Source organism: Podarcis bocagei, assembly GCF_964188305.1.
Source record: "Podarcis bocagei genome assembly, chromosome: 12".
In the NCBI taxonomy this organism is placed as follows: Eukaryota; Metazoa; Chordata; class Lepidosauria; order Squamata; family Lacertidae; genus Podarcis; species Podarcis bocagei.
The window spans coordinates 57,573,634-57,599,352 of record NC_138137.1 but is presented as its reverse complement, the minus strand read 5'-3'; the positions used below and the strand labels follow the sequence as shown (position 1 = coordinate 57,599,352).

Genomic DNA, 25,719 nt, shown 5'->3' with positions numbered 1-25,719 from the left:
TTTCTCCTTCTGGCACAGCACTACTCCAAAGCTGCAGCAGACCAGAGAAGAAAACCTTGGCACATTAAATCAAGGGGGAGGCGGTTTTTGGATGAACGGCAAGTCACCAGCCCTGGTTTCTCAGGCTGGACGTGGCGTGCAGGTTTCAACATCCTTGCCTCAGCCAAATAATGCTTCTCCCACATAACCAATGGCTCATGCCGCTGAAGGTAAAGGGACCCCTGACCATTAGGTCCAGTTGTGGCCGACTCTGGGGTTGCGGTGCTCATCTCGCTTTATTGGACGAGGGAGCCGGCGTACAGCTTCCGGGTCATGTGGCCAGCATGACTAAGCTGCTTCTGGCGAACCAGAGCAGCGCACAGAAGCGCTGTTTACCTTCCCGCCAGAGGGGTACCTATTTATCTACCTGCACTTTGAGGTGCTTTTGAACTGCTAGGTTGGCAGGAGCAGGGACCGAGCAATGGGAGCTCACCCCGTTGCGGGGATTCGAACCGCCAACCTTCAGATCAGCAAGTCCTAGGCTCTGTGGTTTAACCCACAGCGCCACCCGCCTCCCTTAAAAAGGCTCAATTTTGCACCCCGGAGATTACCTTTTCCTGGCTGCTGTGAACCAGAACACCCCTGGTTCTGAGCTCGTAAGCTCAGCTTTAGGCACTTGAGACCCTCAACTGCAATGTTATCTGTTCTACTTATATTCTGCTTTTTCTCCCAAGAACTCAGGGTAGCAAGGGGAACAGAAAAGGCACACAAAATGCCGCTATTTTCAAGCGGGGTGTGTGTGTGTGTGTGTGTGTGTGTGTGTGCACGCCTTAACTGCACCATGACTAGGATATATTCAAAGAGCAATCTGAGCATCTCTTGTAAAACTAGCATTGCCTTGGGCGGCGGCGTTAGCCGGACTCCTTTCCAAAAGCAGGATTTTTTAAAAAAAAATTTTTTAAAGCCATTTGATAGGACTCAAGTGAATGCAAAGCCAAACCCCCAAGGATGGTACTGTATTATTACTGTACCTTACTGTTCTGGATCAGGCGTATGATGTGCTCGAAGCAGTTGTTGCTCAGAAAGATGGCCTGCAAGACGGGACGATCATCACAGTTTAACATTTCCGGAATGGCATCTGCAGTGGAGGTAGAAGAAGAAAAAGAGTTTGGATTTGATATCCCGCCTTTCACTCCCTTTAAGAAGTCTCAAAGCGGCTAACATTCTCCTTTCCCTTCCTCCCCCACAACAAACACTCTGTGAGGTGAGTGGGGCTGAGAGACTTCAGAGAAGTGTGACTGGCCCAAGGTCACCCAGCAGCTGCAAGTGGAGGAGCGGAGACACGAACCCGGTTCACCAGATTACGAGTCCACCACTCTTAACCACTACACCAAAGAATCTCACTAAATCATCTATAAAGAAGGCTGAACTCCGAAGAATTGATGCTTTTGAATTCTGGTGCTGGAGGAGACTCTTGAGAGTCCCATGGACTGCAAGAAGAACAAGCCTATCCATTCTGAAGGATATCAGCCCTGAGTGCTCACTGGAAGGACAGATCGTGAAGCTGAGGCTCCAATACTTTGGCCAGCTCATGAGAAGAGAAGACTCCCTGGAAAAGACCCTGATGTTGGGAAAGATGGAGGGCACAAGGAGAAGGGGACGACAGAGGACGAGATGGTGGGACAGAGTTCTTGAAGCTGCTAACATGAGTTTGACCAAGCTGCGGGAGGCAGTGGAAGACAGGAGTGCCTGGCGTGCTCTGGTCCAGGGGGTCACGAAGAGTCGGACACAACTAAACGACTAAACAACAAACCATCAGCACACAACCAGCCAAGGATGCTCAGAAAGCTGCTCAGACACAAAGAATAAAGCTTCAGATTGATGGAGGTGGACTGAAATTCAGGTACCCCAGAATTTTTGCTAAACAGAGTGCCATGCGAGAACAGTGATTGCAGCAGAAAGGCTCCCGCGATGCTTTGTCCCTGCACTCAGTTCCTGAAGATATCCACTCCTCCAACTCTCCTTCCAGGAGTCTGTACCCTCCACTCCTGTTTACACAAGGCTTGGGATCAAAAGGGATGGTCAAAGGAAGAGATCAGTATGTCGGACAATTTATGGAAGAGGGGAAGACTTTTGGGGATCATTAGAAAAAAAAATATCATTACCAAATGAAGTTGCGGGGAGGGTTTGAAACTTGAACAACAGGAAGAAAGTGACAGTAGATGGAATAGAGGTAAAGGGACCCCTGACCATTAGGTCCAGTCGTGGCCGACTCTGGGGTTGCGGCGCTTATCTAGCTTTACTGGCCAAGGGAGCCGGCGTTCAGCTTCTGGGTCATGTGACCAGCATGACTAAGCCGCTTCTGGCGAACCAGAGCAGTGCACGGAAACACCGTTTACCTTCCCGCTGGAGCGGTACCTATTTATCTCCTTGCACTTTGAGTGCTTTCGAACTGCTAGGTGGGCAGGAGCAGGGACTGAGCAACAGGAGCTCACCCCATTGCGGGGATTCGAACCGCCGACCTTCTGATCAGCTAGTCCTAGGCTCTGTGGTTTAACCCACAGCGCCACCTGCATCCCATAGCTTGTTTAGCTTATATGTAAATCTGGCACTGGGCACTGCACAAAGGCATGCCAGTTTGAACAAGTGCGAGGCTTTGAGAAATAGCCAGGTGCTATTTGCTTTCCTGCACCGATCAGGCCCAATTCACAGATGTCGAAAGCAAAGGCCCCAAAAGGGAGCTTGCCTATTCTAGCAACTCTACAGCCCTTGGCATGCATCAGTCTCTGATGACGGACGTTGGCAGAAAGGAAGGTGCTCAAGGGGCCTTCAAAACTAGAGACTGCGTTTTCGAACGGGATCGTACCTTCTAATGGACTGATACCTTTTTGGAAGATAGGAGCAAGGAGCTGTGTCCCTGCACGACACCACCCTGGCAACGTACAACCTGTTTCCATGGCAGTGCTTCCAACTTAGTTCTAGAAGAACAGGGTACTTGGAATTCAAAGCTCTCCATAGTGGGATTTCCCCTTGACTCACCACACCACTGGGGAAAGAGCAATACGTTTCCGAGCACAATTCAGAGTGTTGGTGCTGACCTTTCAAGCCCTAAACGACCATGGCCCAGTATACCTGAAGCAGCGTCTCCACCCCCATTGTTCAGCCTGGATGCTGAGGTCCAGCTCCGAGGGCCTTCTGGCGGTTCCCTCCCTGTGAGAAGCCAAGTTACAGGGAACCAGGCAGAGGGCCTTCTTGGTAGTGGCACCCGCCCTGTGGAACGCCCTCCCATCAGATGTCAAAGAGAAAAACAACTACCAGACTTTTAGAAGACACCTGAAGGCGGCCCTGTTCAGGGAAGCTTTTCATGTTTGATGTTTTATTGTGTTTTTAATCTTCTGTTGGGAACTGCCCAGAGTGCCTGGGGAAACCCAGGCAGATGGGCAGGGTATAAATATTATTAATAAGGGCCAGGGTCCAACTTAGGACATTGCCCACCCCCTTCAAATCAGCTGCTCAGAGTGGCAACCCAGCCAGATAGGCAGGCTACAAATAACAATAACAGCAATAGAAAAATTCACTTGGGACCAGGCTGGTTTTGCAGTGGCGCTGTGATAAGAAATTGAGGTTTTAAAGAAGAAGAGTTTGGATTTGATATCCTGCTTTATCACTACCCTAAGGAGTCTCAAAGCGGCCAACATTCTCCTTTCCCTTCCTCCCCCACAACAAACACTCTGTGGGGTGAGTGGGGCTGAGAGACTTCAGAGAAGTGTGACTAGCCCAAGGTCACCCAGCAGCTGCATGTGGAGGAGCGGAGAAGCGAACCTGGTTCACCAGATTACGAGTCCACCGCTCTTAACCACTACACCACGCCGGCTCTCTACACCACACTGGCTCTTAAAGTTTCAAACAAACTCAAAAAACAGCGCAGAAACTCAAAAAAGTTTTAAACATAGCCCTATTTAAGAGAACCAAGCAGTATAGTAATAAGTAACTGAAGTTCGAAGTTTCAAGCAAACTCAAAAACAGGGCTGAGTTTTAGAAACGTAGCCCTATTTAAGATAATCCAGCACCTACCCAACATGTTCACCCTAAGCGCGATGAGCCTCTCCTCCCAGTGAGGGCCGGGAGAGCCTTCCAGCGACGCCATGGGCTGGTCCGAGTTCAAAACCTTGAAGTAGCTGTCTAAGATGGCTCGGATCTCAACTTGGCGCTGGTCTGGGCTGCTGGTGTGGAGAACGTGGACCATGCCGACCAAACCCTTCAGGGTCAACTGCAGCAGTTTGGAGTCTCTGGGGGCCCCGCTGACCGGGGAACACCACCTCCGAAGCACCAGCATGAGGACCTCAACCGAGGACGGGGTGACCACCAGGAGAGCGTTTTGCTGTTGAGAAGAGAAAGTAAGGCCAGCTTTCAGAGCCTGGGCTTGAGAAAGGCGGCGCTGAAGTATTTCGCACTGTGCCAAAGCAGATACGATACGATATCTTTACTGATAGGTAGCCGTGTTGGTCTGCCATACTCAAAATAAAAAAATTCCTTCCAGTAGCACCTTAAAGACCAACTAAGTTAGTTCTTGGTATGAGCTTTTGTGTGCATGCACACTTCTTCAGATACACTGAAACAGAAGTTGCCAGATCCTTCTATATAGTGAGAAGGTGGGGAGGGGTATTACTCAGAAGGGTGGTGGGAATGGGAGATTGGCAGGTAGCTGAGATGAGCCTGTTGACGACTCTTAACGACTGTAATAGGTCTTACAGGAAAAGGCAAGGGGTGAGAAATGGCTTAGTCATGTATAATGAGATAAGAATCCAATGTCTCTGTTCAGACCAGGTCTCTCCATGGTTTTAAGTTTGGTAATGAGTTGCAATTCAGCAGCTTCTCTTTCCAGTCTATTTCTGAAATTCCTTTGTAGTAAAACAGCTACTTTGAGATCTTGTATATAATGTCCTGGGAGATTGAAGTGTTCTCCTACTGGTTTCTCTGTTTTGTGATATCTTTACTGTCACTGTCCCATACAGAACAATGAAACTGAAAAATCCACATAAGATATTCAAAACCTGCTAAAAACTCTGACCTAACAAACCCTAACTCCCCTCCAGAAAGCTTTCAGCTGCAGCGTCTGCACGTGCCACCATCTTGGATAGGTACTCATGTTTTCATGTTGCCGACACACTTTATTTCAGTGATTCAGTTTTATAAGCAAAAGGTAAAGGTAAAGGGACCCCTGACCATTAGGTCCAGTCATGACCGACTCTGGGGTTGCGGCGCTCATCTCGCTTTACTGGCCGAGGGAGCTGGCGTACAGCTTCCGGGTCATGCGGCCAGCATGACTAAGCCGCTTCTGGCGAACCAGAGCAGCACACGGAAACGCCATTTACCTTCCCACTGGAGTGGTACCTATTTATCTACTCGCACTTTGATGTGCTTTCGAACTGCTAGGTTGGCAGGAGCAGGGACCGAGCAATGGGAGCTCACCCCGTTGCGGGGAATCGAACCGCCGACCTTCTGATCGGCAAGTCCGCGTCTCCGCTCCTCCACATGCAGCTGCTGGGTGACCTTGGGCCAGTCACACTTCTCTGAAGTCTCTCAGCCTCACTCACCTCACAGAGTGTTTGTTGTGGGGGAGGAAGGGAAAGGAGAATGTTAGCCGCTTTGAGACTCCTTCGGGTAGTGATAAAGCGGGTTATCAAATCCAAACTCCTCTTCTTCTTCATCCCGCTGCCCGTGAGAGGCTGTGTGCAGCTATCCCATAAGCCAGGACAGCAAGAAAACATGAAAAATATATTCTGAATCCTGAAAGCCAGAACAGCAAGAGGGATCTGGCTTCTGGGATAGCCTTTTGCTGTCCTGGCTTCTGCCTTAGCCGCGCGCAGCATCTTCCTTCATCCCGCTGCCCCGAAGACGCTTCGCGCGGCTATCCCAGAAGCCAGATCCCTCTTGCTGTTCTGGCTTCTGGGATTCAGAATATTTTTTTTCTTGTTTTCCTCCTCCAAAAACTAGGTGCGCCTTATAGTCTGGTGCGTCTTATAGGGCGAAAAATGCGGTATGTTTCACAGGGTGCAAAAGAAGGGCTTTGCACCTTTCCTGGCAGAGAAATGCCTTGCGCCCCTCCTGGGCAACACCCGCCCGCCCATGACTCCCAAGCCTCCCCTGATCTGTCAAAACAAAGGGAGCAGGAGATCTGAACCGCCGGATGTCCCCAGTTCCCCATTGGCAGTGGTGGTGGCAGCAAGCAGCTCCTGAAGCCAGCCAGAGCCAACTGTTCTACCAGGCTGGCTCTGGGCTGTTGAGGCTGCCCTGCCCAGCGGCTTGGCGTGGGTTGTCAGCACCCGGGGCAAGGCAAGTAATTTGCGCCCCCTAACCCGGGGCAAGGCAAGTAATTTGCGCCCCCTAACCCCTAACCTGCCGCCGCTGCCAGCTTCTTTTTGCTGCTGCCTGGGCTGGTCTGGTGTGGTTCTCTCCCGCGCTCAGCGCTGCGCTGGGCGGCAGCTGCACTGTCCCTCCCCCAGATAGTCCCTCGCTCTCTCTCCGCACCGCACGCCTGGCACCCCCTCCCTCCACAGTGGGCGGCGACCCAGCGGCTCGGATCGGATTCGCACAGCCAGCACTGCAGTGAAAGAGAGAGAGTGAGCCAGGTAGGGGCAGAGAGCTGCGAGTGCGAGCGTCCCCCCCCCAGATGTTGCGCCCGGTGTGGCCGGCCCCCCCTGCACCCCCCACGCTACGCCACTGGCCCTGCCACGTTTCCCGGGGACAGATTTGCAGATCTGGGGACATTCCGGGGATGGAATTTGTCTGGGGACAGATTCGCAAATCTGGGGACTGTCCCCGGGAACCAGGGAGGTCTGGTAACCCTATCGTAACTGCACCTCCAGCAGAGGGTCTCTGCTTCCTGGGCAGAGCCTGAAATTTCACAGAGAGGAAAGCTTGCCTTGGCTCCGGAGACGATGGCGCCGAAGAGATGGATCAGCCGCACCTGAAGGACTTCGGGAAGTTGCCCGCCCTCTTGGAAGCACTCTAGCGAAGGAGGCAAGAGAGAAAGGCGTTTTGGATGGGGAAGAAATAAAAAACAAATAAAAAACAAAAAGGAACAACTCCGAGCAGTGCTCGGTTTGTAACACAGAACACAAGTGCTTGCTCTCGTTTTGGAAAGATGACCATCCACAGTCTGCAAATAAAAAGATAAGTTATTTTGATGCTATACTGTGCTAAAGCATAGTTAAAGCTATGGTTTTCCCAGTAGTGATGTATGGAAGTGAGAGCTGGACCATAAAGAAGGCTGATCGCCGAAGAATGGATGCTTTTGAATTCTGGTGCTGGAGGAGACTCTGGAGAGTCCCATGGACTGCAAGAAGATCAAACCTCTCCATTCTGAAGGAAATCTGCCCTGAGTGCTCACTGGAAGGACAGATCCTGAAGCTGAGGCTCCAATACTTTGGCCACCTCATGAGAAGAGAAGACTCCCTGGAAAAGTCCCTGATGTTGGGAAAGATGGGGGGCACAAGAAGAAGGGGACGACAGAGGACGAGATGGGTGGAGAGCATGAGACTCTTAGTCTCCAGGTCATGGGTTCGAGTGTTGGGTTGGGCAAGAGATCCCTGCATTGGGCTGGATGACCCTCACGGTCCCTTTCAACTCTATGATTCTGTAATCACACGTCTGCACCCAAAACGACCCAAATAGCTCAGAGAAATCCCCCACTGGCAAGCCAAAGCCAGTCGATGTGAGTGCCTTGCAGTTTGCAGGCACCTGGCAAGGGAAAAAACCCCCCTGAAAAATCCCAGGGAGTTTTTTATAGATACAAAATATTAAAAAACCTAGAAATCTGCCAACAGTTTCTGCAAATCTATTCCCCTGAACTAATTTGATGCTTTTTGAAGAAGAGTCTCTTGACAAACCAGCGGCACAGACCTTCCTTCTCACGGAGATCAGCTCAGTATTTATTGACTGTGATCCCTTCAGCAGCCCAGAGGATAAATAAAAAGCAACAAAGGAGATAAATTAAATTTAGATCGGTGGGGAAGGGGAGAGATAATGGCACTTTAAATGCCTGGAATTGGGGGGGGGGGGAATTACATCTCCCTTGCTTTTTTAAAAATAAAAAATAAATAGTTACTCATAAATGAACTTATTTTTCTTTCAGTTTGCATAGATGCAAACCTTAAAGCTGACATGTGAATCTAATACATATCTTGGCAGGAGAAAAGGCTGACCATGCAAACTGGCGGGGATATCTGGTCTCCCAGGGTAGAAGAAAGTCACTTAATGCAGATTAATTGCTCTTTAATCACGCTTAAAAAAAAAATTGGCAGGCGTAAGAGGGTTGCCCTCAGCACTCTGGAAAACAGGCTGACTGGGAGAGAGGCAATTGGGAATGTCGTTTGTGGGCAGAAGGGGCTGTTGACTCGGAACCTGTTTATTTTTAAGCAAAAGGGGTGTTTAAAGCACTAAAAATGTTCCCGAACAGAACCACCGTCAGATGTCTTTTAAAAAATCGCATCGCTGTTTATCTGCATTGGCTTCCCCACTTTCTGCAAGGTTTTCATTCGTGGATTTTGCAGTGTGCAGCTGGCACAGAGGAGAGACTGGAAACAGACTTCAGCATGGGTAGGCAAACTAAGGCCCGGGGGTCGGATCCGGCCCAATCACCTTCTCAATCCGGCCCGCGGACGGTCCGGGAATCAGCGTGTTTTTACATGAGTAGAATGTGTCCTTTTATTTAAAATGCACCTCTGGGTTATTTGTAGGGCCTGCCTGGTGTTTTTAGATGAGTGGAACGTGTGCTTTTATTTAAAATGCATCTCTGGGTTATTTGTGGGGCATAGGAATTCGTTCATTTTCTTTCCCCAATTTTTTTTATTGGTTTTCCAAGTTTAAAACAAACACATCAACAGACATAATGGGGGGGGCATCAAAAAATAGAAAAAAACAAGCAAACAAACGAACATATATTCTAACTGTAGAAATTCCATTTTTGGTTACATTGTTAAGTGACTTCCTTGAGTTCCCCTGGCTGAGTTTCCATATAAATCATTGTAGCAGTTTTCCAAAACTCATTTCACATAAAATTTGCATAGTCCTATTAACATCTTTCTTTCTTTTCATATTGACTTTTATCCATATATTTAAATTCTAGGCCTATTTGGTACTTGCAAATAATTCTATTTAAGTTATCTTAGCATATTTAACTAAATATTCTTTAAATTTCATCCATTCTTCTTGGTGCTCCTCCTCCTTCTAGTGGGGCATAGGAATTTGTTCATCCCCTCCCCCCAAAAAATATTTAGTCTGGCCCCCCACAAGGTCTGAGGGGCAGTGGACCGACCCCCTGCTGAAAAAGTTTGCTGACCCCTGGTCTTGAGTCTTATGAGATGTGAGTCTCACCTCTTTCGTGAGCTCACTTGGGGGGGGCTGGGCAAGACACTCTTTGTCTCTCTCTCCCACATACACACTGTTAAGTTGTGGGTGAACATATCAGACGACACAGCGATTCTCCAAACAGCTCTTGTTTATTCACAGGCCAGAACAGAACTGAACTGAAGGGTTCAGCCAACCTCCTAGGCTAGAGCTCCAGTACAACGTAACTGTAACCATTTTCTAAAACTATCCAATCACTGAACGTCACTTTCGATCCCTTATTTGCATAACTATCTACAGTATCCCCCTGCTGGCCCAGGGTGAGAACTTCAGTACATAACACACACACTGCGTCTACCTTGCAGGAAAGTTGTAGGGAACACTAATCTACCTTACAAGCTCGTCGTCATGACCTGAACATTGACACACAAGGCAAACACTAAATTTTATTTTGTGGCATTACAGTATAGTGGCCGCTTGGGTTGTGAATGTGATCCGTGCGGGATTCACGTTCACAACCCGCATCTACGCATGCACGGGTTGCAATTCGGGGCTTCTGCACATGCGCAAAGCACGATTTAGCGCTTCTGCGCATGCGCGACCGCCGAAACCCGGAAGTAACCCGTTCCGGTACTTCCAGGTTTCGGCAGTCCGTAACCCGAAAAAACGCAAGCTGAAGCAGCTGTAACCCGAGGTATGACTATACACAAGTGAACATGAAGCTCAATTCCCCTTGAGAGTTGCTTCCTGTCCAAACAACACACAGCCTCCATCACACTCTTGTGAACAGTGAATATTGTTACAGATAGGTAGCCGTGTTGGTCTGCCATAGTCAAAATAAAAAAATTCCTTCCAGTAGCACCTTAAAGACCAACTAAGTTAGTTCTTGGTATGAGCTTTCGTGTGCATGCACGAATGTATCTGAAGAAGTGTGCATGCACACGAAAGCTTATACCAAGAACTAACTTAGTTGGTCTTTAAGGTGCTACAGGAAGGAATTTTTTTATAGTGAATATTGTGACACTGGAGAGACCTGTCAGGAGTAAGCATGGACCAGTGGTACCAAATAGTATGGGAAACAGCCCTATTAATAAAATTAACCAATAAACTGAAACTGACACGGGGACAAACAGAAGAAGACGCCTTCACCCCGGTATGGCTCCCCTTTATCACATACACAGCCCAACAGGACAATGACAATAATCCACCAACAGCATACAAATCAATATGGCTAACCTGATCCAAAACACCCACCCACCTCACCCACACACGAAAACAAAGATCACCACAGCCAATCACAAGGAAACAATCACACCCTAGGCCAACCCCCAACCTCTCTCACCACCAAAGGAACACAAGTGAACAGCACAAGCAACGCTGACACCAAACTCTACATACATGAAGCATAATAGAAACACTGCCACCCCACCCCACCCCTATCCATCCTCCCTCCCTCCACCCCCCTCTCTTTTTTCTTTTTTCTTTCCTTCTCCCCCTAATGCCTCAACAAATGAAACGGATTTGTAAAAATGTTACATGGGGGGAAAAAATACGAGGCATTACACTTACTTCTGTAAAACAAGAAAATCCTTAATAAAATATTTTTTATAAAAACACACACCAGTGAATATTGTGAATTTTGTTCCTCGTATGAACCAGCAACTTTGATCTCTTATTTCACACATTTCCCCCCTGATTTTGTTAACCACAGGAAGGGCGGGGGAGGTAAACAGGGCAACCAAAGCTGCATTGCACAATCCCTGGAAATCTTAGTATCTCTTCTGGAATTTCCATCGCCCATGAAGACTAGGAACTTGCTCAGCAGTGGCTGTTTTTAAATGTATGCGGAAAACCTGATGAAAGGGCCCGGCTTTGCTTTCTTGGCTTCTGTGTGTGTACAACAGATCAATTTAGAAGCTGTCCTGATAAAACCGGCACTCGTGGTTTGTTTCCTGGTTGGCACAGAACGCAAAAAGTCAACTTCCATTTAGTTTCTTCCCTGGCACGACAGAACTCGGAATGAGTGGATCAGGAAAACTTCGGTGCTGCAAACACCTGGATCGGTTGTGTTAAGATGAGTTGTGCACGGACAGCGGGACAGGAGGTGAACAGGGAAACAGTGGTACCTTGGTTCTCAAACGCCTTGGTTCTCAAATTCTGAAAACCCAGAAGTGTTCCGGTTTTCAAACGTTTTTGGAAGCCGAACCTCCAATGCGGCTGTCAGAGATTGCTTCCAGGGTATCTGCACCAATCAGAAGCCGAGCCTTGGTTTTTGAACATTTCGAAAGTCAAATGGACTTCCCAAACCGATTAACTTTGGTGCTTTTGTTTCTGCTACTTTGCGATTTTGTTTTTGAGGCTTTTGCCGTTAATTTGTTTTTGTGGCTGTGTGGAACCCAGTTCCACTACCGACTGACTGATTGTGTGACTGCAGAAATGGACAAAAGCCTCCCATCCAAACAATGACTATCATCTGCGCAGCTAAGAAAAATATATTAATTTTGATCATCTGTCTTATTTATTTTATAGTACAGGCCATTGATTATTGCTTTCATTTTATGGATCAATGGTCTCGTTAGATAGCAAAATTCATGTTAAATTGCTGTTTTTAAAAGTCTGGAACAGATTAACCCGTTTTGCATTACTTTCCATGGGAAAGCATGCCTTGGTTTTGGAACGGACTTCCGGAACGGATTAAGCTTGAGAACCAAGGTACTGCCATTCTTGAGTGGCCGCGAGAGTGGGGAGAGAGCGAAACTGAAGTATTTACCTTGGAAAAACGAGTTGAACTCCTGAGGCAACACAGCTGGTGCAAACTTGTATTTGCTCTTCTCTTTCATGCTGACGATCTCCCTGGGAGAGGCGAGAAATGCAGAGGGGCGTGAGAAAGGTTTTGTAGACGAAGGAGGCAGCTTTCACACAGGGTGGTACAACACGACACAAGCACAAATGCCGGCGAGAAGTGTTCCTCTAGTTAGGACTCCCTGGTCCAGAATGGGGCAACTGTGCCCCTGAAGGACCAGGTGTGCAGCCTGGGAGTCATTTTGGACTCACAGCTGTCCATGGAGGTGCAGGTTAATTCTGTGTTCAGGGCAGCTGTCTGCCAGCTCCATCTGGTGTGCAGGATGAGACCCTCCCTGCCCGCAGACTGTCTCGCCAGAGCGGTGCATGCTCTGGTTATCTCCCGCTTCGACTACTGCAATGCGCTCTATGTGGGGCTACCTTTGAAGGTGACCTGGAAACTACAACTAATCCAGAATGCGGCAGCTAGACTGGTGACTGGGAGCGGCCGCCGAGACCACATAACACCGTCTTGAAAGACCTACACTGGCTCCCAGTACGTTTCCAAGCACAATTCAAAGTGTTAGTGCTGACCTTTAAAGCCCTAAACGGCCGCAGCTTAGTATATCTGAAGGAGCGTCTCCACCCTCATTGTTCACAGAGGTCCAGCGCCAAGGGTCTTCTGGCGGTTCCCTCCCTGCGAGAAGTGAAGCTACAGGGAACCAGGCAGAGGGCCTTCTCGGTGGTGGCACCCGCCCTGTGGAACGCCCTCCCACCAGATGTCAAAGAGATAAACAACTACCAGACTTTTAGAAGACATCTGAAGGCAGCCCTCTTTAGGGAAGCTTTTAATGTTTAAAAGACCACTGTATTTTAATACTTTGTTGGAAGCCGCACAAGGTGGCTGGGGAGACCCAGCCAGATGGGTGGGGTATAAATAATAAATTATTATTATTATTATAGGGGTTGCAGGATGAGTTAGGAACACGGGAAACTGCTTTATCCAGAATCAGGACGATTGGTCTATCCGAGAGCTCACCGACACTTCCCCATGCTTTATCCCAAGAGGGAAATCCTCTTTAAGGCTGTGGGATGTGATACCTAAGTAGCAGTCAAGTATAACATTCCTTGTTTTCCTAGAGTGGACATGCAGGGGAATGTTTGGTCCAGCCGGTCAAAAACTTCCTGTTTCCTCCTGGCCTGGAGCATCCTTCCTTTGCATGTGACTAGAGGTGGGCGTGACCTTACCTGCCCAGGTAAGAAAAGGGACAAGGCACACAGCACTCTCCCTCTTTTTGACTCCCTCCATTGTTGGAGCAGCTTTTGAGGGAGCTGTTCGTTGGAGCTGTTTAGGGTAGCTTTTAATGTTTGACTACAGTCATACCTCATGTTACGGATGCTTCAGGTTACGTCTTTTCAGGTTGCATCCCGTAGCGACCCAAAAGTACCGGAAAGGGTTATTTCCGGGTTTCGCCGCTTGCACCTGCGCAGAAGCGCTAAATCGCGCAGTGCACCTGCGCAGATACAGCACTTCAGGTTGCACACTTTTCAGGTTGCGAACGGGCCTCCAGAACGGATCCTGTTCGCAACCAGAGGTATCACTGTATTGTATTTCAATATTTTGTTGGAAGCTGCCCAGAGTGGCTAGGAAAACCCAGCCAGATGGGTAAAGGAACCCTGACCATTAGGTCCAGTTGTGGCCGACTCTGGGGTTGCAGCGCTCATCTCGTTTTATTGGCCGAGGGAGCCGGCATACAGCTTCCGGGTCATGTGGCCAGCATGACTAAGCCGCTTCTGGCGAACCAGAGCAGTGCATGGAAACGCCGTTGACCTTCCCGCCAGAGTGGTACCTATTTATCTACTTGCATTTTGATGTGCTTTCGAATTGCTAGGTTGGCAGGAGCAGGGACCGAGCAACGGGAGCTCACACAGTTGCAGGGATTCGAACTGCCAACCTTCTGATCGGCAAGTCCTAGGCTCTGTGATTTAACCCACAGCGCCACCCGCGTCCAGAATGCCCAGAGTGGCTAGGAAAACCCAGCCAGATGAGTAGGGTATAAATAAATTATTGTTGATGTTGTTGTTGTTGTTGTTGTTGTTGTTATTTATTTATTTTATTTATTATTATTATTATTATTATTATTATTATTATTATTATTATTATTATTAATATTAATATTATTATACCGTACGGGGATCAAACCTGCAACCTTGGCGTTATCGGTGCTGTGCTCTTGCCAACTCAGCTGGGTAAAGGCGAACCAGAGGACGCTGCTGTTTGTGCCCACCCTGTGATTGACCTGTCTCCTTGACAGATCCTTGACACTTGGTTCCCTACCGGCTGGTTTCCTAACTGGAAATGCCAGCAGCTGAACCCAGGAGCTCCTGCGTGAAAATGGCTGAGCTGCCACGGACTTCCAGCCCCGTCCTCAGTTGCAACCCCGACTCTCATCGTTCCACGCGTCTGCAATCACCCTGCGCAGGAATGGATTTTGGCAGCCGGCCCAAAAACCTGAGCCCACGAATCGCGGCAGCCGCTCTCCTGCTGCCGGCCGCAAGCAAGCGCTTCATTGATTTCCCAGTAAAATTAAGTGCACTTGATTAATGGAAGGTATAAACAAACCGAAGCTTTTGTTTTAACAGCCCTGCTTGGCATTCCCTGCTTGCCCCAAGGGACACGGGCATTTTCAGATCTCAAGAGCGCCTTCAAACCGTAAACACTGAAATGCCTTTCTCCGGCTTCGTGGCAAGACCCCAGGGAAACGCAAACTGCATAATCAACCAAGAAGCTCAACCGCCTGGCAGCCTGCTTTGGGAAGCATTTAATTTAATTTTTAATTTGTTCACTGCCTTTCTATATCACACGAGGCAGTTTACAAGCCGACGAAACAAGGATCACACACACCTTATAACTATCCGATCAAATACAAAAAAAAGTCATAACAGAAACATAACTTTAAAATTAGCAACTTATTTCAAATACAGTGGACGCTCAGGTTGCGAACATGATCCGTGCGGGATGCATGTTTGCAACCTGCAGCGGCGCGTCTGCACATGCGTGGATTGCGATTCGGCGCATCTGCGCAAAGCGAAATTTAGTGCTTCTGTGCATGCACGACCGCCGAAACCCGGAAGTAACCCATTCCAGTACTTCCGGCTTTCAACGGTCCGCAACCCCAAAAAAACACAACCTGAAGCTTCTGTAACCTTAGGTATGACTGTAAAGTAACCCTCAATAATCCATCAGAATGTAACGGTGCACAATGAAATTAAATATCAGCAAACAATCATTAACAGAAAGTCAATTGCGATAAATAAATACTAAACTAATAGCAATAAAAACAGCAGCGAGTCACAAGGCGTAAAATACCACACGCACAGCGAACCATGTAAGAGGGTCAAACAGAGAAACAAAGGCACACAACTAATAAAATTGTTGTTTTTTTAAATCCCGGAACTTCTCTTCTCTGGGTTTGGCAGCTGAGCAGCACCAGACCCCCAAGTGATAACCCCAAGGTTGCAGCTATCACCAGATCCTGGTTTAATGTCTGACCTGCCTGCCGGTGGCCAGAGCCTCCGTCCTGACATGCAAGGTCTGAACCCAGAGCTGGGAACCGTTGGCCCTCCAGGTGATGCCGAACTACAACTCCCATCAGCCCTAGCAGGCATGGCTAGTGGTCAGGGATGATGGAAGTTGTAGTTCAGCAGAATCAGCCTGCATAGCTCAGTCGGCTAGAGTGTGGTGCCGGTAACGCAGGGTGGATAAAAATCAATGATTTATTTTTTTAAATGGTTTTTTTAAAAATTTAAATTGGATTTTTAAAACAAAATGCATTTGGAGGAAAAATCTTTCTAAAGATAGTTTTCTGTTTAAGTTACATTTTAGTCCAAAGGCTATTAATCAGGAAACAAGGATTTGTTTTAAGTTTTTCATGTGTGCCAAAACTCAGTCTAAGTGTTTTTTTTAATTGTTTAACCACATCAGTTAACAAACATGGATACATATGCTATAATGGGGTGTGTTTTTTTAGTTAAATAAATTGTTTAAATTCTTATTAAGGCAGGGATTATTTTTCTCCTTCCAATCAAGCACAGCCGAAAAGTTGTCCAAATATAAACAGTTAACTTACTGAACCTCACCATAATTTCATAATTATGTGTCTGTGTATTGCTAATAGTATAACCAAATCAGTAATTTTTGATGTAACTGTAAAAACTACTCTGAAAATTTATTATTCCAAAAACGAAACCTTCATCTAGTTGTAAATATTACGATACCAGCAAGAATGAGTCTTTCTGTAAGAAAATGATTTAAATCAAGTCTTACGGACTAGTGATTTAAATTGTAATTTAAATCGATTTGATGTAAATCAAATCCACTCTGCAATCACGCCAACGTTGCAGGTTCGATCTGGGTATTCCTGCGTTGGAGTGGTTTAGACTAGACGACTCTGGGGTTCCCTTCCAACTCTTATGATTCTATGATCCAGTGGATCCCCATACCGGTTGTACAATGCACTCACCCGCTCAGCTGCCTCCTCCACGTCTGGTAGGGATCAAAAAGGCATTCATAGAGGTGCAACACGTAGAGAGTTACGTTCTCCAGCTGACTCCGGTAACGCAAATTCTGTCCCTGGGTGTTCTTGAGCTGCCAAGGACACAAGCGGCTCAGTTAATCTCCAGATTGCGAGGTTCCCCCCCTTCCTTTATTGTTCTCGAGGAAGCTTTTTCTCCAACCCAACAGCTAGCCGAAATACATTCGTGTCATTAAGCGTGCTTTTGAAGATGTGAAAAGAGCCCTGGGCATTCATTCAATTCAACTGATAACAAGGCCATGAGAGCCACGAGAGGAAAGGAAAAAAGACCGGGCGGGGCGGAGGAAAACGAGCGTGCGACTTGAGGCCCGCTCCAAAAGGAAAAGCTCCGTCCGAGAGGTCACCTCGGGGCGTTGTTCTGTGCATTGCAACAATGATCGAAAGGGGATTTGTAAATTAAGCGAGTAGATAGAATTGGCAAAATTAACTTCAGTTATAAGGTATCAATCAAATCAAAAGTTAAGAATGGAGTGGAAGTATTTCGATGATGATGTGTCAAAATACTGTTCTAAAAATAACATGTTAATAGGCTTAGAATAAAAAAATGTAAGTGAGAAGTGAGGTTACAGGGAACCAGACAGAGGGCCTTCTCAGTGGTGGCGCCCGCCCTGTGGAACACCCTCCCTTCAGATGTGAAGGAAATAAGCAGCTATCCTATCTTCAAAAGACATCTGAAGGCAGCCCTGTTCAGGAAAGTTTTTAATATTTAATGCTGTATTGTTTTTAACACTCGATTGGGAGCTGCCCAGAGTGGCTGGGAAAACTCAGCCAGATGGGCGGGGTATAAATAATAAATTATTATTATATTATTACTATCATCAAATCCATCATTCTTCCCCTTAAGGACTCTGAGCTAGGTATGTAAATTTCATCACCTAACTTGAACCACTTGCTAACTCCTCGGTTCCTAGGAATTTGAAGCACCCAGCCTTTGCAAACACAGAGGATGAGGAATTTGAGCTTACCTTCTTCGAATAAGCAGACAGCAAACTGGTCACCTCGTGAATAAACACCGGGGGCCGGTCAGTTTGGACGTTTTCGAGATTCCTGCAAAGAAGCAATAGGGGAGGGATGAGAAACAGTCAAACAACCACAAAGTCCTTTGTCATCTGCAGCCGCTGGAGACCCAAGCCAGCTAATTTCTTCACATGCATGCTAATGCGCTGCAAAAGAGAGATAATGGTAATATTTATTATGTATGAAGCACCTCACACTAGGCGGTAATGAGAGAGCGAGTAAGTTGGCAAAGAGGAGGAGGGGCTGCTGTCCTGCTAATATTTCAGATGCAGAAATTTGCACATAAATTAAGTCATGAGCGTGAGTGCACAGCCCATGAATTTACGACAGCCAATTTTCTAGCCCTCAAGATCTAGGGAAATTGGAGGTGCTCTTTTTGCAAACGGCGTCCGGTACTCCGGACAGTCGGTTCTGCCTGTCTCTCGTTCATAGCTGTCAACTTACATATTTGAAAATAAGGGACCAGCAGCCTCAAAAATAAGGGATCAGCAGCCAAAATAAGGGATTTTGCTTAGCTTATACAGAAATTCGCCACTGATGGAGCCATGCTGCTTTTGCTGCGACTGTGTTTTGCAGGGAGTTGGACTAGATGATCCTAAGGGTCTACAACTCCCACCAAAGAAGAGGGGCAGACAAAACTGATGAACGATGTCGAGATGGCAAAGCTTACAGGCAGAATTAGAAACCAGGAAGAGGACCTCTTTAATAAAGAATGGGGAAAGTTTATAATTTAGTTGAAAAGCTATCGTAAAGAGTTACATACATTGGTAGGATTGACAGAAAACTTGTAGTAAAAATTTGAACTATGGATGGACAAATGATTTATAAAAATAGAGTTATGAAAGGGATGCAGAGGGGGAAATTACTACATTAAGATGCTGCACCGGTCGGAGGGTATGCTAAGCAGCACGTCGGGGCTGCCATCGTCCTGGAGCGAGGAGTTCCATCGGCCCTTCCCTGCACGAGAGAGAGGGAGGGAGGGAGGGAGACTCTCGCTCATGCCGTCCGCGAGCCCGGCATGAGGCAGTTGTGGTGCTGCCACGGCCACTGAAGCGCTGCCCTTCTGCGTCCCTCCCCATCCCCTCCTCTTCCTCAGGCTACCTCCTCAGCCGCCTCCGGCTTCCCCTGGCAGCGTGGCTTGCAAGAGAGGGGCTGCCTGCCCACCCGCTGCCACCCGTCTCCCCACGACGTGCCCTTGAGGGGGAAAAGGGAGAGACGGAGACGCGGCAGCTCATGCGTGCGCGCTCTCTCGCGGCGGAGGACCCCGCTGTTTCCCTCCCGAGCCGCGCGAGCATGAAACCCGGGAAATTTAAGGGACATCATCAATAAGGGACAGCAGCGGGACACGGCGCTGGGATAAGGGAGTTTCCCGCCAAATAAGGGACGGTTGACAGCTATGCTCTCGTTCCATCACACCCCCTTCCATCAATACAACGCAGAGTCTTAAATACGTAGCAAGTTTGCATGATGACAAGCCTGCAAAACGGGAGAGCAATTTTCTCCATGGGATCATGCTGTTGATCAAAGGGAAATAATGTTTGTGCATGCGTGTTAATATCAAGATACGACTATGCAGAATTAGATAAATAAACAGGAAGGATTCGAAACCTGCGGGATCAGAGATTCTTAGAGGACTGGAGTAAATATATGAACTATTTGAAAAGTAATTGTGATGAACGCTAGTAGATTTGCAAGAAGTTTTGTAAGGTGGATTACTTGATTACTTGAAATGTTACAAGAAAGACTATGAAAAGAATTATTAGTTAAGGACAATGAAATGCAATATAGAAATTAAAAAATGCAGAATAAGTGATAAAGAATGGAAAATCATCAGAGGTGCTGACGGAAGTCTAAAATATCGTATAAGTTGAGAAGGTATGTTGTATGACTGTTGGAACTGGTTTGTTAAAAAACCAATAAAAATGTATATACATATCCCATATTTTTTGCTCTATAAGACTCACTTTTTCCCTCCTAAAAAGCAAGGGGAAATGTGTGTGCGTCTTAATCAGCGAATGCAGGCTGCACAGCTATCACAGAGGCCAGAACAGCAAGAGGGATTGCTGCTTTCACTGCGCAGCGATCCCTCTTGCTGTTCTGGCTTCTGAGATTCAGAAATTTTTTTTTCTTGTTTTCCTCCTCCAAAGACTAGGTCTATGAAATACCCTGCAAAGTCTGCCCAGCCACGTACATTGGACAAACAAACAGACGAATAAATGCACGTATCGCAGAACACAAGAATGCCGTCAAAAAAGAAGAAAAAACTTCCTCTCTTTACCAACACATGAAAGAAACAGGACACGAAATTAATTTCGCAGATTCCAAATTGCTCTTTAACATGGAACATCACCACAAGAGAATAATCATGGAAGCCATCGAGATAGAGAAACACCCTCACAACATGAACAAGCGTGACGACACGTCCCGCCTGCCAGACATCTGGAAATTAGCCCTCCCCACAAAAACCGACACCAGAACCAGAGGCACACAGAACGCCATCTCCAATCAACCACACCAGACCCAAACCCAGACCCTCTCCACAGATAAATTACAGACACCATCCAGTAGCCAAACCATAGTGGCACCTCCGGATGCTGCACCCCCCTGCAATCCCTACACAGATCTGGCTGGCACAGGGCACAAAACCACAGCTCGCCCCTATACACGAAGCCAAGCCAGAGCACAACTATTTGCAGTACAGCCATCTTCTCAGAAAAACTCTTCACAAGCTCAAGAGGTCAAGACACGAAAGCGTTAGCAACTAATCCACACCTAATGACCCTCCTAAGTGGTACTCAGAATATCACTCAAGAAATCACTCAAGATATCCCTCAAGTAATTAATGAACAAAAGAAGAAAAGACACACTAACCTGGGAACTTCCTCTCTGCCCAGAACGTTGGAGGCTATACACCACACCCCCTCAACAGTATTTATAGGAACTCAAACACTGAGATCCTGCTCTGTTCCAGTAACAAGAAGCCGAAAGCACCAGCCTGAAGATGACGAGTGAGACCTCGTCGAAACGTCGCCTAGACACCCCAACTCTTACACGGGAAGACACCCGAAGACACCAAAACCTGCATATATATATATATATATATATATATATATATATATATATATATATATATATATATCAAGATCAACAAACACACACAAAAGGCAAATGATGATTCAGTTTTTGGTTCTGTTCCCGCCGGAGAGAAAATTACTGGAGCTGCTTTCGCTTAAACTGCCCTCTTCAATACGGACGGGGCAACTCTTCCCTCCAGCCCAAAACCCCTAAATATATTTAAGCTGAATGCTGAGAAAATACTCAAAATCCCCCACGGAAACCCCCCAAAATGCCAGCCTGAAAATTCCCCCAAGCTTAACGTTGAAGCACACTCAATTTGAACACAGCTGTTTTTCACACAGGGGACTCCCCACAGCCTGGGTTCAGTTTTACACAAACTCATAGGGCAGCGCAGTCCTCTTTGGGGTTGTCACCTTTTCCCTAGCTGGGCTCCTGCGCTTTCCAGTAAGTGAAGTTTCCCCCCAATAAGAGAGATCAGAAAAGCTTTTTCAAGGCGCAAGAGCCCTGCTGAGGACGAGAACAACCCGAAACCCTATAGCCTGACGCTCACAACCTGCATAGCTCAGTTGGGTTGCAGGTTCGATACCCGGATGGGACAACTTCATACTCCTGCACAGAGTGGATAAAAATCAACTCAAGATAAGCGGGTTTAACATATTTTCTCGCATGCACAGAAGAAAACATCTCCCCTTGGCCTGGTCCACACAAAAAAAGGTCACGAAGAAAACGGTCTGTCTACGCCTTGCCCCTAAAGTGGTGGGTGGGTGGGTGGGGGGTCTGGGTGGGCACAAACGGTTTAGCCTGGCCTTGGCTGGAAGCCGAGAGCCATTATTCCGCACAGGCAAATCTCCGCTCCTGACTCACGTCCAAGCTGTCTGTTCCAGGCACAATTCCAGAGAGTGCCAGTCGCCCAGGGCAGCTCAGCAAAGAGGCTCGTTTCTGTGGGGATGCTGCAGAGGTCAGGAAGGGGCAGGTGTGCAAAAAAACAAACAACCCCCCCACCTTTCTCCAAGTCCACCGCAGGCCTACTTCAAAGGCATTCTTGGTCCCGCTATTAATAAAGGCACTTCCAGCCAAGACCCCTCTCCTGGGGAATTTCATTTCAGGTCTCTGCCGGCTCCCCGGAGGGGGGTTTGTAACTCTGCAAGAAGAGCAATTATCAGCCAGTCCTTATCTCTGGCTCGCAGACCTCACAGGAAGAGAGAGCGAACACGGCTTTGCATCACACCAGACCCAGAATAGCCCAGGGTTTTTGTGTGTGTGTGTGTGTGTGTGTGTGTGTGTGTGTGTGTTTAAGAGAGGGGGAGCCAGGGAAGCAGAGAAGCAGATCTTCAGCGGCAACAGAGCGGCTGGAGGTGGGCTGGGACTCAGGCCAGGAGGGAGGAAGGAAAGGGAGTTTTGATAGCAGAGCGATAGCTGGTTATTGCAAAGGGACGGCCCAGGCTCCGAGCTGCTGGCGAGGGGCCAGAAAAGGCCGATTCGGGGCAGCAGGGCTTGGTAGGACAAATCAGTTTTACGCTGTCTCTTCCTCCGAGGCATGAGGAGGGTGCAGAGTGCAGATCCTTTGGACGAGAGAATAATAATAATAATAATAATAATAATAATAATAATAATAATAATAATAATAATAATAATAATTTATTATTTTATACCCTGCCCATCTGGCTGGGTTTCCCCAGCCACTCTGGGCGGCTTCCAACAGAATATTAAAATACAGTGGTACCCCTGGTTAAGAACTTTATTCGTTCTGGAGGTCCGTTCTTAACCTGAAACTGTTCTTAACCCGAGGTACCACTTTAGCTAATGGGGCCTCCTGCTGCTGCCGTGCAATTTCTGTTCTCATCCTGAAGCAAAGTTCTTAACCCGAGGTACTATTTCTGGGTTAGTGGAGTCTGTAACCTGAAGCGTCTGTAACCCGAGGTGTTGCTGTTGTTTAGTCGTTTAGTCGTGTCCAACTCTTCGTGACCCCATGGAGCAGAGTACGCCAGGCCCTCCTGTCTTCCACTGCCTCCCGCAGTTGGGTCAAACTCATGTTTGTAGCTTGCACTTTGAGGTGCTTTCGAACTGCTAGGTTGGCAGGAGCAGGGACCGAGCAATGGGAGCTCACCACGTCATGGGGATTCGAACCACCGACCTTCTGATCGGCAAGTCCTAGGCTCTGTGATTTAACCCACAGCGTCACCCGCATCCCTCTGCAATTCAATAAAGTATTTTTAAAAATAAAATAAAATAAAAGTCAGAAGATGAGAAGCAGCGCTAACCAGAGTCCAAAAGCGAGGAGGAATAACAACGCCCACCTGCAAATGATGATGAAGAACTTGATCAGCAAGAGGGCCTGGTTGAGTCCTGCCTCAGCCACCTCCTGGCGGGAGATCTGATTCACACAAGACGTCAGCTGCTGGGTCAGGGTCTGCAGGACGTCACAGGGGAGCAGCGGGATCTCAGAGACAGAGTCCTCTGGCCTGCAAGAAAAGGACATAAAAAATAAGTTTGCAAACTCCCCTCTGTGGAAGTCAGCCCTCGAGAACATCGCTCCCTTCCGAAGTTACCCAGGTGGGTAAAACAGCAGCCACGAAATTAAAAGACGCCTGCTTCTTAGGAGAAAAGCAATGACAAACCTAGACAGCATCTTAAAAAGCAGAGACATCACCTTGCCAACAAAGGTCCATATAGTTAAAGCTATGGTTTTCCCAGTAGTGATGTATGGAAGTGAGAGCTGGACCATAAAGAAGGCTGATCGCTGAAGAATGGATGCTTTTGAATTCTGGTGCTGGAGGAGACTCTGGAGAGTCCCATGGACTGCAAGAAGATCAAACCTCTCCATTCTGAAGGAAATCAGCCCTGAGTGCTCACTGGAAGGACAGATCCTGAAGCTGAGGCTCCAAGACTTTGGCCACCTCATGAGAAGAGAAGACTCCCTGGAAAAGACCCTGAGGTTGGGAAAGATGGAGGGCACAAGGAGAAGGGGACGACAGAGGACGAGATGGTTGGACAGTGTTCTCGAAGCTACCAGCATGAGTCTGACCAAGCTGTGGGAGGCAGTGGAAGACAGGAGTGCCTGGCATGCTCTGGTCCAGGGGGTCACGAAGAGGCGGACACGACTAAACAACTAAACAGCAACAAAATGATAATATACCACCCTTCATCCATAGATCTCCAGGCAGTTTTAAACACAAAATTACAGCATAAAAGACACAAGATGCATAACAAAAACAAGAACAAAATCAAAGCAAACCCCCCCCCCCAATTCCACATCACATTTTAAAAGGGCAAACTATGATGGACTATGCTGAAATGGCAGAGCTGACTGGGAAACCAAGAAGAGGACAAAAACTTTACAAAAGAATGGGGGAAATTTATAAGCTACTTAAGAGACCACTGTAAGCAGATGGAAATGCTGGCAGGATTTTGATTTCACTTGCAGTGCAACAAATTGCCATGCAAAATATGGATTGATATAATAGAGTATGGAAGAAGGTGCGGTTTTAAATGTTTAAAATGGGACTCCAGGGAGCGGGTTGGGGGTGGGGGAAGTCCTGAGATTCGGAGGAATCTCTGTACAGTGGTACCTCGGGTTACAGACGCTTCAGGTTACATACGCTTCAGGTTACAGGCTCCGCTAACCCAGAAATAGTGCTTCAGGTTAAGAACTTTGCTTCAGGATGAGAACAGAAATCGTGCTCCGGCGGCGTGGTGGCAGCAGGAGGCCCCATTAGCTAAAGTGGTGCTTCAGGTTAAGAACAGTTTCAGGTTAAGAACGGACCTCCGGAACGAATTAAGTACTTAACCCGAGGTACCACTGTATATGGGTATGTATTTGATTTTTTTAAAATATAAACTTTGTAAAAATGATTTCAAACAAAAATAAAAGGGCATCAGACGTCAACCAGCCCAAGGCCTGGAATGTTTAAATTTGTTGTTAGCTGCCCAGAGCCTGGTTTTGAACCGGGAAGGGCGGGGTATTATTAATTATTATTATTATTATTATTATTTTCGCCTAAAGGTGTATATTGAAGGTGCCAGCCGAACCTCCTTGGGAAAGCATCCCATAAACAGGACAGTGGCAAGGAAGTTTTTTTTTTTCATCTAGACCGCTTCATTCCTTTCAGGAGCCGCAAAAATAAAGGTGGTTCAAGCGATACCCATCGTACGGTCGGCAGAAAAGTCAAAGGGGCTTCCAGGTAGCGGTTTAACGGTCAACCCCTCTTCCCAGGGAACTCTGGGAATTGTAGTTCAGTGAGGGAGATAAGGCTCTCTCCCAGAAACACCCAGCACCTTCAACAAGAGATCTTGGCTTTTCAGGGGCGTGAGGAGTGGGACCATAAACCGTTTCCGGGACAGAAATTGAGCAGGAAGAGCTTAAATTCACTGATCCAAGCCCCCTAGCCGTCCACCAATACTTTGCAGATGAAGCAACCCCCCCCCCAAAAAAAACAGCTCACATTTTTCTGCAAAGAAAAGACGGGATGCACAGCTGGAAGAGGTGCTTGCAGGATATATAGCCAAACAATAAGATCAGGTAAGGCAATACCGTGGTTCCCTTGGTTCTCAAACTATGAAAACCCGGAAGTAAGTGTTCTGGTTCTCGAACGTTTTTCAGAAGCCGAACATCCGATGCGGCTGTCGACCATTGTTTCCCAGGCACCTGCACAAACCAGAAGCCGTGCCTTGGTTTTTGAACATTTCGGAAGTCAAACGGACTTCTGGAACGGATTAAGTTTGGCACTTTTGTTTTTGCTATTTATTTTGCGTTTTTGTTTTTGAGGCTTTTTCAATTAATTTGTTTTTGTGGCTGTGTGGAACCCAGTTCCACTACCGACTAATTGATTGTGTGACTGCGGAAATGGATAAAAGCCCCCCATCCAAGCAAGGACTATCATCAGTGCAGGTAAGAAAAAAATAATAATTTTAATTTTTA

The 25,719-nt window shown here is 47.3% G+C and overlaps 1 protein-coding gene across 7 annotated transcripts in view; it reads right to left on the bottom strand.

Moving 5' to 3' along the window:
• NBEAL2 (neurobeachin like 2) overlaps nucleotides 1-25,719 on the bottom strand; it is a 242,208-nt gene that overhangs the window by 118,155 nt on the left and 98,334 nt on the right. For 5 of the 7 annotated variants that reach the window (XM_081163423.1, XM_081163421.1, XM_081163425.1 and 2 more), the window contains exons 3-9: nucleotides 23,099-23,263; nucleotides 17,672-17,753; nucleotides 16,635-16,759; nucleotides 12,101-12,183; nucleotides 6,905-6,990; nucleotides 4,054-4,360; nucleotides 1,011-1,117 (exon numbers count right to left, since the gene is read on the bottom strand). In XM_081163423.1, the coding sequence (XP_081019549.1) occupies nucleotides 1,011-1,117; nucleotides 4,054-4,360; nucleotides 6,905-6,990; nucleotides 12,101-12,183; nucleotides 16,635-16,759; nucleotides 17,672-17,753; nucleotides 23,099-23,263 (955 nt within the window). Of the gene's footprint in view, nucleotides 1-1,010; nucleotides 1,118-2,845; nucleotides 2,952-4,053; nucleotides 4,361-6,904; nucleotides 6,991-12,100; nucleotides 12,184-16,634; nucleotides 16,760-17,671; nucleotides 17,754-23,098; nucleotides 23,264-25,719 lie in introns of those variants that run through there. The other 2 variants (XM_081163426.1, XM_081163427.1) reach the window with 1 other exon arrangement.